This window comes from Pseudochaenichthys georgianus, chromosome 16 (genome assembly GCF_902827115.2).
Source record: "Pseudochaenichthys georgianus chromosome 16, fPseGeo1.2, whole genome shotgun sequence".
NCBI classification, from domain to species: Eukaryota; Metazoa; Chordata; class Actinopteri; order Perciformes; family Channichthyidae; genus Pseudochaenichthys; species Pseudochaenichthys georgianus.
In genome coordinates, this window is record NC_047518.2 from 13,398,201 (window position 1) to 13,417,839 (window position 19,639).

General features: G+C 39.3%; 3 protein-coding genes across 6 annotated transcripts in view; 1 reads left to right on the forward strand and 2 right to left on the reverse strand.

Annotated features, from left to right (window-relative positions):
* Positions 1–1,081, forward strand: part of LOC117460632 (zinc finger protein 236-like) — a 64,969-nt gene extending 63,888 nt beyond the window's left edge. The window contains exon 32 of the mRNA XM_071206047.1: positions 955–1,081. Coding sequence (XP_071062148.1) covers positions 955–1,076 — 122 coding nt within the window. The 3' untranslated portion in view covers positions 1,077–1,081. The remainder of the gene's footprint in view (positions 1–954) is intronic.
* Positions 1,082–4,273: 3,192 nt separating this feature from the next.
* Positions 4,274–19,175, reverse strand: LOC117460420 (myelin basic protein-like). Of its 3 annotated transcripts, XM_034101816.2 has the most exons (7): positions 19,086–19,175; positions 11,252–11,353; positions 11,032–11,058; positions 9,859–9,888; positions 8,489–8,572; positions 8,331–8,349; positions 4,274–5,580 (listed from the first exon to the last, which is right to left on the reverse strand). In XM_034101816.2, the coding sequence occupies exons 1-6, from the start codon at positions 19,173–19,175 to the stop codon at positions 8,347–8,349; spliced, it is 336 nt and encodes a 111-aa protein (XP_033957707.1). In that variant the 3' UTR covers positions 4,274–5,580; positions 8,331–8,346. The 3 variants fall into 3 exon arrangements, with proteins under 3 accessions (XP_033957707.1, XP_033957709.1, XP_033957708.1); XM_034101818.2 differs by lacking the exon at positions 9,859–9,888 and having other exon boundaries at positions 8,489–8,563; XM_034101817.2 differs by lacking the exon at positions 9,859–9,888.
* A 59-nt stretch (positions 19,176–19,234) lies between these two features.
* The window catches only part of LOC117460419 (myelin basic protein-like), a 75,797-nt gene continuing 75,392 nt past the window's right edge, over positions 19,235–19,639 (reverse strand). For both annotated transcript variants that reach the window (XM_034101814.2, XM_034101813.2), the window contains exon 4: positions 19,235–19,605. In XM_034101814.2, coding sequence (XP_033957705.2) covers positions 19,310–19,605 — 296 coding nt within the window. In that variant the 3' untranslated portion in view covers positions 19,235–19,309. The remainder of the gene's footprint in view (positions 19,606–19,639) is intronic.

A 19,639-nucleotide genomic window follows, 5' to 3' on the forward strand; every position in this document is an offset into this window, starting at 1 on the left:
CTCATGATTCCAGGCCCGTTTGTAATGTAGGATTTAGTAAAAAACATTTAAAGTAATCCTTCACATTTGTTGTATTTGTCTACACTACAGTATGTTGCGTGGCTGTTCCGCTTACAGCTATTTCCCACACACTCATGTGCTTGCAACTTAAAGGGGACCTATCATGCGAAATTCACTTGTGATGTCTTTTATACATACTATTATGTGTCCCCGGTGCGTCGGGGAACTCAACTCACGCAGCGTCAGAAAATAAAACCCTCCGTACCCAAATCTTTTAAAAACGGGTGTACAACAAGCGGATACAGATTCCATCCGAACTGACGTCAATTTGGCGGCAGACCCACAGAAAGTTCTGTTTGGGATTTTGAAAAAAAAAATTCACAGACATGTTTTGTATAGGTATGGCCCTACAATATATGTTTCAAATATAGCTTGATAGGTCCACTTTAATGACAGGTTTCAGATATAAACAGCAACAGTAGAGGGAGATCATTAAAACACTCCCTCTGTAAAACTCTATTCAGTGCTTGGCCTGGAGCAGCAGAAAAAGATGTCTGAATCTCTCAGCCTTTTCCAAAGTGACTAATCGTGTTTTGTTCTCTCAATATTGTCAACACATTATATTTTAAGCTCACAACGAGCATATTCCAGAACTATAACGTCCTATTATGTAGTTTGTGTGTCATTTTCAGAGAACGGAAAATGTGAGAAATTAAAAGAAATGTTGGAAAACGAGTAGGGGGAATTGCTTTCTGAATAATGTTCTCATTTGGGTGACAGCCACTGGCAAATTGAATACAGAATCCGAGCTGCAGGCGCTGCACTGTAAATGCATTTTAATGGAATTGTTCCTTCTGGTTTACTAAGCACTTGTATTACTTTTATTACATATCTCATTCTTCAATTCTTTTATTACATATCTCATTCTTCAATTCTTCCTCTTCCTCCCTCCAGGTCAGATCCATGATGTGACCCTGGGCGAAGAAGAATCAGCGTCTCAGGTGGAGGTGACGCCCGACCTCGACCTGGAGGTAGTTCCTGAATCATCCGGAGACTGGCACCATGTCTTCCCCTGACAACCCCCCCCCCCCCCCATTCACTGTCCTCCTACCAAAAGGCTTATTCGGTTAGAAAAAGATTGAAGACTCCACTGTTTACCCGTGGTGGCTGCTGTTCGTCCAAATTAGCAGGGGAGTGAGGGGAGTCTGGTTCCCTGTGGTGGGCTTAATGACTTTTATCTGTTTTGCTCTGATTGTCATCAATATGATAACCTCCGGAGAGCTTCAGCTCAACAAACAGAGAATTCTCCAGAAGAAGCAGGTCCCTATCGAGCTGACCCTATTGGACGGAGAGGAAACTCGATTCGGAGGAAAAGCTCCACATGGACAATTGTTTTTTTCATTTTGTATTTTGGAACAAACAAAGCTACAAACAGCTATGTCTACAAGAATTATGTCGCTTTTTTTACATATTTGTGCCGTACATATTTATATTTGAAGTAAAAGGTCATTTGCCGTTTGTTACGTCGTTGTTGCACATGTTGGTCGAGGTTCCCTGGATCTTATACGAGGTTTTTTGACTTGATGTCAGTTTTTGGGTGTCTTGATCATATCTTTACAACTCACAGCACTGATATTTTCTTTTGCTGTTGTTCATTCTGTAAAAAGTGTATTTAGATTGTTTATATTTTTTTGATGAACTGCCATAACATGGAGTGTTTGGAAGTATGTCATTTGAACAAAATGTTGCATTTGTATTGAAGCTAAGCCAATGTACAGATGCTTTTTTTCCCTTCTTGTTTTTGCAGTTGAATTTTCTATTGTTCATAATAAATTAAGAAGATTAAAGTAATTTTTCTACTAATTTCAACTTGCATTGGTTTTTATTATATATTTTATTTGTTATTCCAGCCTGGAAGTAGGGAGAAACTGCGACCCTGACTCGGCACATGAAATCACTCTGAAACAGCCTTTCTTTCTCGAGTCGATACTCTCCCTTGCTCAACCATGTTGTAATTGTGTAAAGATATTTTACATAATATAAATAGTATAGTAAGTCTAAAATACGCAAAAAAGTCATTGTATATTATGTCAATATTTTTTGTTAAAACGACATAGCATATAATATGTCAAAAATATGCAAAAAACGACATAGTATTTGTAGCATGTATGGGCCTCGCACGTGGGCAACATATGTAGTATATATTGCTCGTGCAGATTTAATTATAATTATTTACGTAGTTAATATAACGTTTAATAAGGTTGGGGCACCACTCTACTAAGAGAGAAAATAGGATAGCATAATCAATTATTGTAGTCTCATCGTCTGAACATCGGAGTCGGCTCGGTGAACAGAGGCTGATTTACTTAACACACACAAACACATAAACTGGTTCTTTATAAATGAAACATTTATTAATATATTGTACTATACTATCTCGTGTTTTTAATATGTTCAACTTACTATACTTCGACATACTATACTATGTCGCTTTTTGCATATTTTCATATATTCGTAAATATACAAAGAAAACAATATATTATAATATGAAAACAATTACAGTATCGTTTTTTATGTCCTCAAAGTTGTAGGCATGTTGTGCATATCAAATACTAAAATCTCTCCAAAAATCAACTAAAATGTCAGGTTTTACTGCATAAAAGCCAAAGGGGTGAATACTTTCGCAAAGTATTGTATAGCCTAATACAAATGTTAAGCCCAAACATCTTATATTGATTTTATAACTTTACACAGTAATTCAATCATGTCTCAGTATTAGAACATTGTGATGTTTCTCAAACTGTCTTTTTCATCATGATTTTATGAAATAATGTATTTAAGTTGACCTCCCTGTGCTTAATTAGCAAGACAGTAATAAAACAAATGTATTTAAAGTAGGGCTGTCAAACGATTACAATTTTTAATCAGATTAATCACAGTTTAAAAATGAATTAATCATGATTAATCACCATTCAACTCTGTCCAAAATATGCCATTTCTTTATGTATATTGTTGTGGGAATGGAAAGATAAATGAAAGAAGGCGGATATATCCATTTAACATACAGTATCTATGTTTATTATAACGTTTTTCTGCGTGTCAAAATGAAAGACAGCCCACACACCTATCAATCATCAAACCGTGGGGTCTTAATTCATTACGTGTTGATTTCTATCAACGGGGGAGTACTTCAGGAAAGTCGACGGGGGGGGGGGGCTAGTGGAGTACTTCGTGACCACAGAGTGTGAACGTTGTGATCAAGCTGTTTTAGCGCAGTTCTCCAGTGATGGGGGGAGTCTCCCTCCGCAGCCGGTTGGCGTAGTTTTGGCACAATTCCGTTGTACAGACCGACGTTAACAGCAGCCCTGTCTGTGCACACGGAGACCGACTCTGTCGTCCGGTGATCTAACCGCCTTCTGGAAAAGCTTCACAAGTACGTCGGTACGCAAATGCGCTTTGTGACACAAGTGACGGTACGCATTTCAGATTACGCACATAACCTGCGCGTAGTGCGTACCAGTTATGTGTTACCTGTACTACAGTAAAAGTATTCTCCGTCGGGACTTCCTGCAAAAACACCACGCCGTTATCTTGATTCTGATTGGCCAGAAGACATTATCAAAGATGTTCTATTCAGAAGACGATCACTACGTGACAAAAGTTTTCAAAACCGTTTCTGGTCTTCGGTATTTCCAGACAAGTGGCTGAAATCAATCTTACTGCTGTCTGTGCAATGTACACCGCGCGAGTTGGCAGACTTTATTTTGCCTACTTTAACATCATTATTCATGGTGGGGCTAAGCCATTTCTTGGTATGGGTGTAGCCTACCCCAGCCATACCCTGGCGCTACCACTGGTGGGGTGTATGGGGCGGGCCATTCTGCACATGCGTTAAATGCGTTAAATATTTTAACGCAATTAATTCAAAAAATTAATTACCACCGTTAACGCGATAATTTTGACAGCATTAATTTAAAGGGATCGTTGTTTGTGTTTCATTATCAGCTAGCCTTCTTTTTCATTTCCACATGCCATGAAAGTGCATATCCTTTATGTGATTGTACGTCAGCATGCATGGTGCTCCAACTGTTCCAGTCACGAGTCGCTCTTATAGCACTGCAGGAACAATGACCAAATGACTCATGAATTGGGGCTTTGTGAGAGAAACTACATGTCAGTATGCTGAATCAATAATATCATGTTCCTCCCCTTCCGTTTATAAAGCTAATTCCTTTGACCCCCATGACTAAACACATACACAACATGAATAACGTTGGTTTTATCATTTTTTTATTCTCAGTTTAGTGGCTGGTCATGTTTAATTACACATACAGTAATGAAGAGGACCTTTACATTCATCCACAGGATCCATTCAGACACAACACATATAGCACTCAGGAGGCTCAAGCACACACACAGTGGGAGAGATGCTTTACAAGACATATGGACAATGGATGTTCTGAACAGCACAAGTGGTAGAGCTGAGCTTTTATTTCTGAGAAAACTTGCAACTTACACATTCCCAAAAAACACTTTATATTGTGTCACTCCAAAGTTAGTTACAGAGCACCTTTTTGAAATGGTGTTCTTTTATTTTACACAGGAAGGCAACACAGCACATGTTGTTGGTAGTCAGGAGGACAGGCACAAGGGTTTTTGTTGATTTAATTTACAGTTTGAGTGTCGGAAAAAAACAGCGACAACAAAGGAGAGACTAGTCGACACTAAAGCTAAAATAAAAGGTTCTGAATCTGACATGCTCTAGCAACAACATCACCTTTCAGAATAAGAGTCTGGCTAGGTGGACATGAAATTGTGTATTATTATCTCATGGACTGAAAAAGAAATACATTAGAAATGACTAGTTTTTAATATTTAACCAAAGACAAACATAGATCGACATCACATTTAAGACAGGACACTTAACTACAGCTAAGACACAATGGTTTGAATGAAAACACATGGCTCTCCATAAGAATTGATTAATCAGTTCGGGTTCACAGAAAAGGTTTGAGGGAATGACAAAGACAGTGTGACGAGACATAAAACCGCTCTTAAAAAAACTAAAACACCCCAGACTTTTCGACAATCAGAAAGCGGCAATAACGGTCAAGTCAGTCGGACTTGCACCAGCCATAATCCTTCAACTGCTCTGGGTTTGCTTCAGTCTATCCACCTTATGTGTTAAAGAAACCATACAAGACGTCCACAATAAACTCAAGCACAAGTATAGAGAGCCATTGCATATGTGGGGAGGGTCATTCGGGCTGCACATGTGAGCAGGATCAGCAAAAAGTTCACGCTAAGGATGATGACTTCACAGACTCAGCACAACGCATGCAGGGGGGCAACAGATTGTGTTGCTATCTACCAGCCAAAATGGGAAGGGGGGACATGAGATGAGGGGGTTAGCGAATGTTAGAGTGTTATCAGAGGTGGAGGGGAAGGTGAGTTTACGGTGTGACAAGATTTCCTCCTTTTCCCCTCTTTAGTGCCGTGATCTTGAACGTGCCATGCTGCTGTTGGAAGGGGTCCTAGAGGGGGGCTTCAGCGTTTCACTGGAGAAGCACTCCTGCTTCCCTGTTGACACACAAGACATATTTAATTAATATGTGGAAATGAAAGATCCTGGCATTTAAGGACCACTCTGAGATTTTTTAAAAAGGCTTACCACTAGAACATGTTTGTATGCTCTCATGTTTGTAAAAAAAGATGATGTTTCTAATACTGTCTGCTTTGATATGTATTCATCCTTCGTCTGAAATGCAAACTCATTTTGTCTTAAAAAGTAACTTTTTATTTCGTTTCTTTCATCATTATGACATTAAACTTCATAATGTTGTCTTATGAAATCATAATCGTGATTTGAAACGTCTAACTTTGTTAGCATTTCGATGCTTACATCGTTGTTTTTTCTTGGCAGAAATGGGCTTCCATACTCTGCCAATGTTGCTCACAGGGGAGCTTTATTTTCTATAAAGTCTTTCTTTTCATGTACAGAAAAATTGTCCCTAATTTATATGAATTCTATGTTATACATTTTTACCCAAAGTAAAGAGAAGAACATCATTTGAAAGTTGGCGAGGACACTCAGTCCATTTCCAATCTGTTTCAAAACTTTCAACAGATTGTGACTATATTATACTTTTTCCACCCCTCACTTTTATTCACATTGAAAGGAGACGGAAGTAAAGCGGGCTAGAGGCACACAGATTATACAAATGAGTCAAATCTTGATGGATTGCTTCAGGAAGACGAGCCATATTGTGAGAAACGATTCACCCCTTTGAAGAAAACAAAGGCTTGAGACTGAGCCTTTGATCTAAACTGTTCTATCAGCCATTTCAGAGGAAATTCATAATCCGTCATGAACGACAGCAATATCTGAATGTGAAAGCTGAAAAATGGGAAGAAACAAAGCATGAAACATTGTTTAAAAGTTAACATGGATTTATGCTCACTTCCGTTTGGACTGTATAGCCCTGTTATGTTTGGTAGACGCGGATAGAGTGATGGCACCGTTTCAATGCTAATTAGCTGTATCAGAAAGACTTAAATAACATCCCAGAGTTTCATCATCCCCAGAGTTTAGTGACAACAATTTACCCACTACAGATGAGGATGCAACCCATGGGAAATTTGAATTTCTTGTTCAGCATCAGTAATTGATAAACTAAGTAATCGAAGGCACATTGAGAGGGTGGCTAATTAAAACGGGCAGAGCATACAATGCAACATTATTTTTCATGACATAGAAAACAAATCAACTAAGAAGAGGAAAGTCAAGAAGTTGTGAAAACTGCAGTCTGAAGTAAGTGCTGCTGAGTGTGTGAGGAACTGGGAGGATGTAAACAGCATCAGATTAAACTTTCTGAGAGGGAGTTTGAACACCTCATTACACTGAGTTATACAGTACCCCCTCTGCTCTGAGTAGGTTTGACATTAATTGTTTGGAGGATTTTTTGGCCAGCAAAATAGTTTTTTGCGAGAGTGAGAAGTACTTCAGTAAACTGCAAAACAAATATGTGTACTTAATTTTTTTGTCCCAAACCTAGGGTGTATTTTTCACACACAAGTATGCTTTAAACAGGGAACCCATTATGTCAACACCGCTATAGCTGATGGATGCTAGCCAGTTTACTTTGACTCTCTTATGGTGACATTTGCACGCTAGCGAACATTATGTAAGCTAGCATTAGCATACAAAATGATATTAACATATATGTAAAATATCAGAATTCCCAAAGACGTGGCGATACAGCATTTATAAGTGCAACATGGCACACATTTGGCACAGTTGTTGTCAATGAATATAAGAAAGTATTCACATTTGTCTCAAGTCAACAGTTAGCAAACATAAGTTAAACTACGGTAAATGGTTATGGATGCTTGAAACATGCAATAACATAGCTGTGATTGTATTTAAGCTCCTTATAGGTTGCCTATTTACATTTTGAACATTGATAAAGACCTGTCGTTTGACGTCATGTCTCTGAACACACGATGAAGGTAGCATTCATTCTACTTTTAGCTCTGTTTTAACCTCCACCAACTCGGAAAATGTGTGTACCCATTAAATTATTCAGAATTAATGCTGGGCAGTTAGCAAGTGCTGTTGTTGGGGGGGAAAAGCCTATGCTAAGTGTATACTACTGCTCCAGAAAGATGCTAAAATGCTAAGTAGCACTAAAAGGAAATGCAGAGTTGGGAGTGATACTCTATGCGTTAGTCACTATGAGCCTCAAGTTTCACACTAGACAAAGTAATTGTAGGCAATGATATTTTGAATGTACTGATTACACAGGCTTTAAATGCAATATGTAGTGTGTAACACATAAATCAGTACCAGGATATTATTGAGTATTAAAATATTGTATTTAGGTATTACTAATAGATACTATGGAAGATAAGGATTGATGGCATTGTTATGTGTGCCTGATGACAAGTTGTATAATTTCTGCCAGCATTTGTGTGAGTTCTCCAAAGCAATCCTAGAAGTCAGTCATGCTTGATAAGTTATTGGCGATATTGCATAATAATGTTATATTATATAACGCGCAACCATTCCCCCCCCCCCCTGTAAAGCAGATGAAGAATGTTAGCCAAAGCCCCACCGGACGCTCATCACAGCTGGATCTAACATCTTCGGCGTGATTATATCAGAGCGGGCACAAAGCTTGAAGCATGCACAATAATCAATGTCGTCTCTAAAAGCCTCTTATTATTCTGCTGCTGCAGGAGTAATGAGATTAGGATGTCTTCTCAGCATATCAATGTTGAACAAAAGCGAAGTGAGTTAAGTATCCCTCCATGACCAAGAAGTTACTCACTCTGCTGCTGATATCATCACTGAGGCAGAAGGAAGAAAGAGGGGCAAGAAAGTGATTAGGGAAATACAACTTGTTCTATTTGATGTGAGTTCCAGAAGAGAGAAGTAGTGTAAAGAAACCAGTGGGAATGAAAAGTGTTTGACATTAATTTATTTTACCATTTTGAAGATCCTAGTCAGGGTGCCTTTGCCGTCCCCTGCACTGGCCTTCTTGGCTTTAGCAGACTGTGACTTCTGGTCGCCCTGCCAGAGAGAGAGAAGGAAGCAGTTGGTCAAAAGAGTCTTCGAGACGTTCAGCAGGGGATTAACATGGGACTGACCTTTCTACAGAGATCCCCAGATTCTCATGATAGAGAGCAAGGAGACATGCGAAGATCAAATATCAGACCTCTTACTCCAGGGTGTACTCGGGAGTGACGGAGCGGCAGGCTTGACAGAAACCCAGAATATTGGAGGAAACCAGCTATTGATTACGGTGCAATCCAATTTGCCACATTTTTACAGTATATTTTTGTTGCATATCTGACATCTTTTTACTCAAGGTTTTTGAGTGAATAATGCAGGAGTTGGAAAAAAATATCGAGCCCAGCAAACTTTATAAAAAATATAAAAAAGAAAAGTTCTCTGCTTGCATTTTTGTTGAGAATTTAGAAACCACCAGTGGGTCGTTTCATGCATAACCATTGACTTTTTAAATCTGGTTTTAGGTTGATACCCATACAAAAAAAAACTCAGCATATTTGACTTGAAACCTATGAATATTGAAATAATAGAAATTGGCACAATTCTATCTTCATATAGTGGCCTAATTTAAACTATAATATATTCATGGGACTTCTTATCTGGGCCACCAATGCATGCACAAATGAATAAAACTCAAATGCAAAGACAGAGCTGTTGTCTTTTGGGAATACCAATTTATATGAACTATGGTGCAAAAGTTATTGCTTTTGTATTAGCTTTTGCGAAGGAAGGCTGAAATCAAATATAGACCAAAAATAGGAAACAAAAGTCAGACCAACTGTGCTATAGCCAAAAGAAAAAGATATACAGATTTTTCCTTTTTACATTTTGTCCTGCCCAAATCATTTCCACACGGTCTCTAGGAGAGTCTCTTTTTCTGAGCATAATCACACTTGCACACACATGCACGAGGGCCCTAAACGAAGAGCTGATAACGTCGCCTCATGAAGCACAAGGCAGCCTCCCTTTAGTCAGCCACAGGCCTAATTATGAGCCGGACAATGCCTGTTTTTATCAGAAAATATACAATACAAGCACATGATATGATAAGTCAGGCTGCAAAGCTACAAAATGGGTATGGTTTATTTGGAAATGGACTGAAGTCGGAAGGAAATGAGGTCGTTATCGCTGATGTATGGACTGATTACAGCGGCTGAAGTGCTTGATGGAGACTAAATGAGAATAGAGGCACAGGCGTTACACTCGAAGGCTGTTGTTCGAGGGTGACCTCACTTGCCCCCTCGGTTTCATTAGGCATGATATGTGTTTCTTTTTAAAACACCTACCAGGCCCATCTTGGCAACTAGTCCTCTCCACTGGATGTGAAGCAAGAGACAAGAACAAAAGGTAAAAGGGAGAGGAGACAAATAGAAATGAGTGTCTTACTCAGCGCAAAAGCAGGATGGGATGGAGAGGAGGGTCCATCCAGGGGGGGGAGGTCACAGGGGGGCAGGAGCAGATGAGGAACAAAGGGAATGATGTGGGAGGGAGGAGAGAGGAGCGAGGCTCACATTGAAAAGAGCACACATTTAGTGACATTCTGCAGACGTAGCACATAAAGAATGTATTTAATACCAGTCAAAAGTTTTAAATGCATTGTGTTCAAACATTTGGGTTAAATGTTTGAATTTGAATGGTATTTGCATTCGTCAAACTTTATCCATATGTGTTATTTTGTTTGCACATTTACAGTAAATGGGTTTCAAATAAAAAGTCTCATTACTTAATAATATACTCAAATCACAGTTACTGTCCTAGACCTGCAATATGATAATATAATAGACCTTTAGTCCTATATCCAAACATAATTGAGCATGGAATAGGATATGTTGCTGAAATTAAGGAGTTTCAGTGTTTAAATGCTTAATTATATAAGGTTTATACAAAATAAATGAAATAAAAATGTAGACATTTTAACTTTCTATAACACAAAATCCTGGAATTTCAGATTACACTAATTAAGTTTGAGAAACCGGCTCGAGATACACTTTTTGTTATATTCCATGGAATGCTCTTAACATCCCGATAGCAATGAATATCTTAAGTGCTTTGAAAATAAATCCATTAAAAAATGTCATCTGTGGAAGACGTAGCGCTGTAAAAAGCACAACCAATCATTTTAGCCGGCCCGGCTAAAGTAACTGGATGGCCTACCTGCCTGTCAGCCTTCCATCGGGGCACAAACTTATTTCGTGCCCTCATTGGTCATGTGCGCGCTCGTGTGTGTTGGAGGAGGGGCTCTGTAAGGAAGTGGCAGATTTGTTCCGGCTGTGTATTTTCAAATTCTAGCGCACTCGATCTGGTTTCTCCAAAATTACCTACCCCACCTTTAAGCTAAAATCCTTGACTTTTGTTCCTTTACACATTTAATGTTAGTATTGAAAATACTGGTCTTCTATATTTTGTTAGCCTAATTCACGTGTAAGAGAACATTTGGACTTCAATAGTAGCAGACTCACCCTAGACTTGGGAGGGGCAGGGGACACCTAAGAGGAGTTAACCACAGGGAGGAAAGAGATTTGACAGAGTTTGACATAGATCAGAGAAAGTGAAGAAACAAACATGGAGGGAGCAAAGGAGAGACTGGGGGGGGGGGGGGGGGGGGGGGGGGTAGAGACACTGCAGATGCAGACTCCTCCTGTGAAAGCTATTGTGTATTATGTCTTTTATATTACTTACGATCGTGCGGAAGAAGCTGACCACAGCGTTCTCTGGTCCGCGCTTACGTGGGGCGGCGGCGGCTTTCTGAGGGGCTGGAGAGAGGGCTCCTCGGAAAGATCCCTGGGAAGGGGGAGGGGAAGAAACAACAGCCCATACGTGTTAATGCTATTAGCTTAAGATAGCGTCTGAATTCTTTGGAAATTAGTTTTTCCACTTGTAATAATAAATGCATCAAATAATACAGAAATGTGTGAAGGTCATCCTGTTGCTTGTCTAACTTACCCGTTCAAAGATGATGTCAAAATGATTCACTTTTAATAGAATTGTTGACAAAAAAATACTGTACAAAAATGGTCTCAAAATTGTAGCTGGGTCACTTACCTGGAATATTAATAATCAGAGTTGAGTTGAATAATGAATCTGTAGCTTATGTAACAGCTTCATAGTTATATTTAATTCATTTGGCCTACGATCACTCATGAAAGTTGATGCCAGTTGGCAATGTTATTCTGTGCCAACATTTCAGAACTTTGTTCCCCCTATAAACTCTGCAGAGTCAGTAGTGGCTGCTCAGGTGCAGATTTGTTGGGGAAATGTGCTTATTTTCAGTCTGACTACTCTAAGTGGAAAGTCTGACTTCCATCCTGCCTCAGATATTTATTGAATTGGAAGCATTAACAGTAGCCTCACGTCCCAGACCACTCACATTTCACTCATCCCTAACCGGTAAATACCTTTGGCCACGAGTCGTTGAAAACTAATTAAAATAAAATTGTACAAATGAGCAGTTGAGTTCTTGACAATGAACAAATCAATGCAGTTCATCAAAGAAAGACTTGACAAAGTGTGTGTGTTTCAAAAGGTAATTATCCTATACACAAATTGCGTAGAAGTACAATATTATTCAAATGATTCGCTTAGGCAAACCCTTTTCAAATTAAAGAAGCGAGCTAGAAGCTAGAGATCCTGACTGACTTATTATTGTACTGCAAAAGCCACAGATACAGGATATATATATATATATATATTTGTTAACAGCATTTTATGTATTTTTCTTTCTCATACTGATATTCTGAACAATCTGTGCTATTGTATTAGCTGTAAAGTGTCTAAATGCTATTTTTATTATATGTACAGCACTTTGGCTCGACCAAAAATCGTTTATAAATGTGTTATATAAATACATCTTGATTTTATTTGATATTAATTGCTGTCCGGATGTAAAAAGTATTTTAGCAAATACAACAAAATTAATTCTAAAACACATCACCCACCCCAGAATCCCTTATTAACTTACTTTAGCACTGACATTAAAAAGGTGAAAAGTGTAATTATTTGAATACTGCAACATCAACCTGCAGCCCATGGGAGAACATTGTCATTTCCACCCACTTAGTATGTTTATTCTTTTTTAGATAATTTTACCTCATTCATCCCTTTCTCTGACCCTGTTAATGTAACAGGAAATGGTGTGTGGGACGGAGGGGGGGTTAGCTATTATGGTTTTAATCCATTATCTCACACCAAAGAACCTTAAGCTTACTAAAAAAGGGAAATGTACCCAATATGATAGATATGGTGTTGTCACCTTTACTGTCTTTTATGGGTTTTGTGAAAATGGACCACCGTGTAGGAGAGGAAAAGATACCCTTTTTATTTGACGCCATTTTGTGCATTTCAGCTCTACGACTACTACCACTGTGCGTCAACAGTGACCCTGTGATGTCCCGTTGAATAGGTGTGTGTCTCTGCGTGTGTTCTTGAATCTGTCATAATGTAAGTGATGGGAAACGGAGGCAGAAATGAGAGGGAGGGGAGAAAATAGAGCAGCCTTTGTGGTCGCTGTCGTGCCTTTGTTTAGGAAAAGGACACGAGAAAAGGAAAAGGTTTAGATCAAATAACGCTGGATGAATTCTGCTGGTACCGACTCAATTACCGTCAGTTGTCCCTTTGATGTGAGTGAGTCCCTCTGTAGGCTATGCATCTCTTTTCATGTCGTGTTAAAAAAAGAGAGCTATCTCGTGTAACTGAGCTCATGAGGTCATTTCCTGTGTCCTAATGCAAATGTGGTTTCCATTAGCTCCTGGAATTCTGTAAATGAATTGATTTTCAAATCTTGAGCAGTGACACAGAGGCTTCTTCCAAGCCTGAGCTGTTATCAAAAGTGTCTGTTGCTAAAGCAAAAGTTGTTCAGCTCTTTAACTTCCTCTCAAACTCTCACTGCAGGGTCTTTAAAAAAACCGGAGGATCTCAATCAATGATCTTAGTTTGATGTCTGAGTTCAGATACAGTGTGCGTGTGTGTGTGTGTGTGTGTGTGTGTGTGTGCGTGTGCGTGTGTGTGTGTGTTCTCACACTCCTGTAGTTTCCTGATGAATCAGAGCTTGTGTATTTTATGGAAATACACTTGTTTTGATGAAGCTATTAAACTAGGAGAAGGAGAACTTAGCTTAAAATTAAGACAGAGCACCAAGGTAAAACAAATCTAACAGTATTACCCATGCCATGCCATTACCCATCTTTGTAACGCTGTACTTTAAGCTACATGCTAACGCTAACATAGCAACATGCTTACAATGTGTCTAAATGTTTAGGTTTAAATTAGCACTAAGCACACGCTAAATCTGAGTCAGTTTTGTTCGTATGTTGTCATAAAACAACACAGAAAACTAGAACAATTAAAGTGATCAGATCACCCTCTGGGGACCATGAATATTTGTATACAAATCCATCCGAATGCCTCCATTTGTTGTTGAGATATGTTAGTCTGAATGAAGAAGTTCCAACTGATGAATATTGCTATCACTACAGCCATAAAGTTCGCAGAATAATATTACAAGTTTTAATTAATCTAAAAGACATTTATCAGTGACAGGCTGGCGGTTTTCCCTGGTTCCAGACTTAATGCTAAACTAACCTAAACATCTCTGCTCTCCAGCTTCGAAATAATCGCATATAAAGCAATAAAGAAGTATCCAGGGTCTGATCTTAGAAATACAACTATTAAGTGTGTTTCCTAAAATTCCTTTCATTATTATGATATCTCATAATGCTTAAGCTGCTGTCACATGTTTCTTCAAGTGACATGGTTGGGTGAAATAAGGGAAAGTGAGAAATCCTGATTCAGAACACAGGAAGAGCTGCACATTATTCATGTGCTGGGGCTCATCCCAAAGGACTGGTTAATGATCACAACTATCTCCTCTGAGGTTAGAGGTCACAGCCTGGCCAGGGATTTGCGTTATTATGGATGATGTTTAATAATTCATCCTCAGAGGACAAGGCTGAAGATCATTTCTCTCAAGATATTTAAAAAATAGTCCCAACAAGCGTCAATAGGAGACTGGGAAGATTTGCGAGGAGATTTTGTAGCGAAACACTAGAAATCTGCACCCTGTAGCACTGAAAGAGAGGAACGTTTCTGAAATTCTGGAATACACAAACAGCTGCAGCTCCCCTCCGAATCAGGTCCTGAGTCTTGAAAGATTAAAAGATGGATTGAGCCATCATTGTGAGGAAAATTGTGGGGGAAAAAATACATTTTCTTAGGGAGCGTCAACAAATATATTATGGGAGAGCGGAGTTTAGGGAAGGGGAGGTATATGTTATTTTTTGGTAAAGGGAAAGTAGTATGGCAATTGCTAATTCCACTTATATTAGAATAAACAATATAACGTTTATATTTTGTTGTGCTTCTATCGTGGTAGCTGAACTCTTTATTTTGAAGGATTTGTTGGGAGTCAATTGTCACATTTTTCAAGTCAAGGAGAAGGTCCAAACATATATAATAATGTCCTATTATATTGCTCAGCCAACCTCCCCTGAAAAAACATTCGTCAAGTCCTTTAAAGCCTAATTGCATCTTGTTTGCTTTGCAGCACATAACCGAATTTAAAACTGAAATACTTGAGCAGTATTTGTGCGTACATTTCTTTAACTCTGAGGCTATATCCACCCGGTTTCTTCCATGTATGACTGATAAGGCAGGCCTGGTTTTAATATTCAGGGTTAATCATTTGCAGCCTGTTTTTTACATCAAATACAATTGTATCCCAGACTGTTTTTCATTTTGCAACAATTTTCTTTGCCGGGCTGACTTTGTTCTGGGTTAATCTGACCAAGATGCATAAACGCTTAAATAGAAATAATAATAAGCCTGTATCGACTGAACTTCTGATGTTTTTGCTTTTGTAATCCAATTGAACATGCTGCTGCTTTTTCAATTCACATACTCCAGGAAACAAGAACATTGGTCTTGTGGCGATTACAATGCCCTGCCCTTTTAGTGGGCAAACTGGGAGTGAAAAGAGTCAAAGGTCATTTATTTTTCTCTTCTTACCTTTTCACAGGCTCTCACAAACAAGTTCAGCCAGTCTTACAGTACATTAGATTTGAATCATTTAGTGCACAACCATAGTACTGAATATTAACAGTAACTCTGCTTTCCTTTAAACCTTGTTTTCAAGTATGTATGACATAGACTGTACTCTGGGATATATAGATTGGTTATATAGTCTATAACCTTAAAGGGTGGATAAACCCATTTGTTCAAAACATTTGTTTTACATTCTTGGTCACTTTTCAAAGTTCAAACAAACCAGTGGCTGGCTGTAACCAGTTGTTAGCAAAGCAGTATAAAGACACATCATACGTTTAGACACAAAATCACTTGGTTAATAAAAAGATCCTGGTTAGGGCTGAATTGAGTATGTAGGCTAAGTGACATAGTTATGTACCGAGAGTCTGTTGTAACATGGTGATGTAGTAGCTACGCAACGTTAGTAGTAATGTTGTTACGTACGTAATTTAAACTAACAATCTTTGTTTCAAACTAGATATGAACACTGGTCTCGTGGGTGATGTTCTGTGTTTCTTTTTTTACCCAAAATGCTTTGTGGACTTCCCCACTCTGTAGAAAACTGACTTCCTCCTTTGCTTCGGCCATAATTACTGTGGCCACTAAAGGTCGCTCTCTAACAACAAACGTCAATATGGTTAGCTTTTTACTTCAGCCGCTTGCATTTACGCTTCAAAAATCTTAAAATCCGTGTTAATATGTGGAGATTATTTCACTGGACATAACATGTAAGTATCATAAACTATTGTTTTCCTAAGATCTTATTTTCTGCACTATTCCAAAGTCCAGGGAACCCTGACGATGCTAACATCTGGGTTTTCCTACAGACAACTCATCATCACTGCAGCACTCTATGAGCTACTTTTTGGAAAAGACAATGTTGTTAAAACAATATATTTCACTTTAACAAACAGAACAAGAACCAAAAGAGACATGGAGCATTACAACAAAAACAAAGAGAGCCCTGAGGGTTGTTGTTAAAGAGTTTTAATCAAGCAGTAATTCAAAAAGCTTTAAAACAGGATTGGGTTAGGAACAGGTCGCCGGTCACAACAGGTCACAACAGATACAAACACTGCAAAGTTGAAGGCGTTATAAAACAGGGATCAGCACAGATCCACTGCTGGTTCAGACCAACTCTCTGACAGGTCGGGACACGTGAACCTGAGGTGAGCAGACTGATGTGAGGGGAAGAGGAGGGGGTGCTAACTCCCCCTCTGCATCCAAGACACTGGGGGTAGAGGACAGCATCACAAGACGTTTCACTGTGAGCTGAAGCCTGATCTGTACACGGTAATGCTGCACTGCATTTTAAACTCAATGAATAATAATAAAACTCATGTTCTGTTCTTTATGAGTCTACATTTCTGCTAGAATAGCTGATGCAAAATTAATTTCCCTCTAATTAGTATATATCATCATCCCAGTAATTTGAAATAATCAACTTCAGAAAGCATTCAAATGCCGATTTGTTTTTGGGAGTTGTTTCATGTCCTGAGACTGGGGTGTTGGCGTCATCACAACTATTTTTGAAACACCTCCTGCTGATGTATTAGCATTTTCTCAAAGCCCTGATTGGGGCTTGGATTAAAGTCAAATCTGACAAAAGGACATGAATAGCAAAAGGGATCCGTTTGAAAAGGTCTCCACAGCTGCCTCAGCTGAAAACAACTCGGCCTTACGCAGATACACATGCATATTGAACAGAAAACACTGATGCAATCTTCTCCAAAACTACGGCCGCAAAGTTTACGTTAAAAGGAGATTCTGAGCGCGCAGATCAGAAACAAAGCTTTGAAAATATCTTCATGATGTTCTCTTGCTGGAAAAATAAGCATTTGCAGCAGAAAGATAGCGCAGCTTGATCTTTTGCTGGAGGCAACGGAGGTGGGGCGAACCTGTCTGTCATGAACACTCATCATTTGAAGGCAAACCCTTGGTGAATATACATAAATATATATATTTGTACAACTTTGTTTTTGCAAACCTGTCGTCAATATGCAGAGCAATGTACAATTGCATGGCATAAAGAATAAGAAAAATCAAACAAATACTGCGGTAAATTGTTCACTAGCCTAACGTTGAATGAAAGCTTAATAATTTGAATAATTTGAACATTTCACGAGTAACATTTTCCAAAAGCAAAACAAACATCTGATCAGCAGAAAGATTTGTAGCATACAGTATATATAAAATATGTTTTTGATCCTGAATCCTACACTGGACACCTTTTCATAGCGGACATAAGGCGAGGGGAGATGCATATTTCATGCTGCTGCAGTAACTTATTTGCAATAAGGTTGCTAAACCTGCTGATAAGAGTTCTACAGGGTTTTGTCCTTCAGGATTTAGTGAGCTGTAGGGAAACTCTCCATGTTTTCAATCAGAATGAGCAGAAAGTTGATATTGAAAAGAGAAAATGTTCCCTTTCAGCTTGTTGGGGGTTTTGGGATTTGGCTTCAGCTTGTGGTCAGTAGTGATCAACCAACATATCCACATTTGGCGCTGAAGCTTCAAATCCATTTCCTTACTGCCTCCAGGCAGTGCGCCCAAACTGGTGCCAGGAGCACTAATGGAACTAAACTGACACTCCAACTAAACCGGATCATTGTGGTGTTTAGATTTACTTTGGGTCAAAAAGTCTGTATACCAAAGAAACAAACAAAGCCTTGCAGGTATACAAGTCATTCTAAAGCGATAATTCTGTATTATCACTTGCCCGCAATATACCACAAGCCTGTTCTTACTTTATAAAATGCAGGCTCTTGTATATATTCCCAAGCAGGGGATGATAATATGCTCCTACTCCATTATATATATTTGATGATAATATACATCGTATATCTCTTTGATCATTTATAGCATAATGCGATCTGTTTACTTTGAAAGTGACTTAGCGGCTTGCTGTACCGTGCAAACAGGAGAAGTCCCTCCCTGATCACAGATCTGTAAAAGTACCACGGAGACAGAGACATCAAAGAAGCATCTAAAATAATGTCGACTATTACATCTAAATGATACAGGCCCGTCTCTTACATCATCATTACGGAAAGTACCTAGAAACAGGGCTGTTCTTCACTCCAGTTTGACGTCCTCACAAACAAACAGCAAGCAATTCCACCAAATCACGTACACAACAGATATATTAAATTTAACCGAAGAGAAGAAACGCTATCAATGTCAGTACCATTCAAATGAAAGAAAATACACATAATAATATAGAAATGTATCCTTAAATGATTCAAAAAATGACAGCTCCTTGTAATAAGAAATAAAACCAACCCCACCCAAAGTCACTATCCAGTGTCGACTTAAGCCAAAGTGAATCATAGGACAAAGTCAGACTTTGGTTCACCATAAAAAAACAACGGTAAAATCAACTATATGACACTCTATGTTGCGATGAATTCTGACAGGATCTGGTAAAAGAATCAGAAGTAAAAAGTTTACACGAGAAGGGCTCGAGTTTTCATCTCGCCTCTCCCTGCTTCCTCACCTTGCTCTTCCTCTTCTTGTCCCCTCCGAAGAAGGTTCCGATCTGATCCATGAGTCCGGGGGCCTTCTTCTTCTGGCTTGCGGATGCCATGTTATGTTTGTAGTAGTGGTCGGTATGTGTCAAAAAGTAGGGTTCGTGTTGCTCTCTTAAATGAGAGAGTGAAAAAATAGAGGTGGGAGAAGAGAGAAAAAACAGAGGGAGGGAGGGAACAAAAAATAGCTAGCCTAGTCTAAGTCCTGTTCGGGGTAGTCTGAGCCGCACTCTGAAGCTCCGCTGTGTTCCTGGATGGTCTGTAGCTCGTCCGATTCAGATGGTCGCTCTTTGAAGGTGTTATCCTCTCGGCCCGGGGCATCTCGGGAGAAGAGGCGGGCCAGGTGGGGGCGGGGCGTGGCGGCGTCAGGGTCAGCTGTGCTGGCGTCGGGCCAGGGCTGGGGGGGGCCCTCAGCACCCGTGGAGTCAGTCACCGCCGGCTTCTCCGAGACGCAGCCATTGTTCTGGTCCGCATCTGCCTCACCCAGGCCTGCGCAGAAACAACAAGGGTCAACTATGGGCTC

What these genes read in the sequence shown, in the direction of transcription:
- LOC117460420 (XM_034101816.2), bottom strand. Translation starts at nt 19,175, where the DNA reads ATGGCATCCGCAAGCCAGAAGAAGAAGGCCCCCGGACTCATGGATCAG. An exon ending in ACAAGAAGAGGAAGAGCAAG is followed by an intron (nt 11,354 to 19,085) that starts GTGAGGAAGCAG and finishes CCCCCTTCCCAG; the next exon opens with GGATCTTTCCGAGGAGCCCT. An exon ending in CTGCCCCTCCCAAGTCTAGG is followed by an intron (nt 9,889 to 11,031) that starts GTGAGTCTGCTA and finishes CTTCACATCCAG; the next exon opens with TGGAGAGGACTAGTTGCCAA.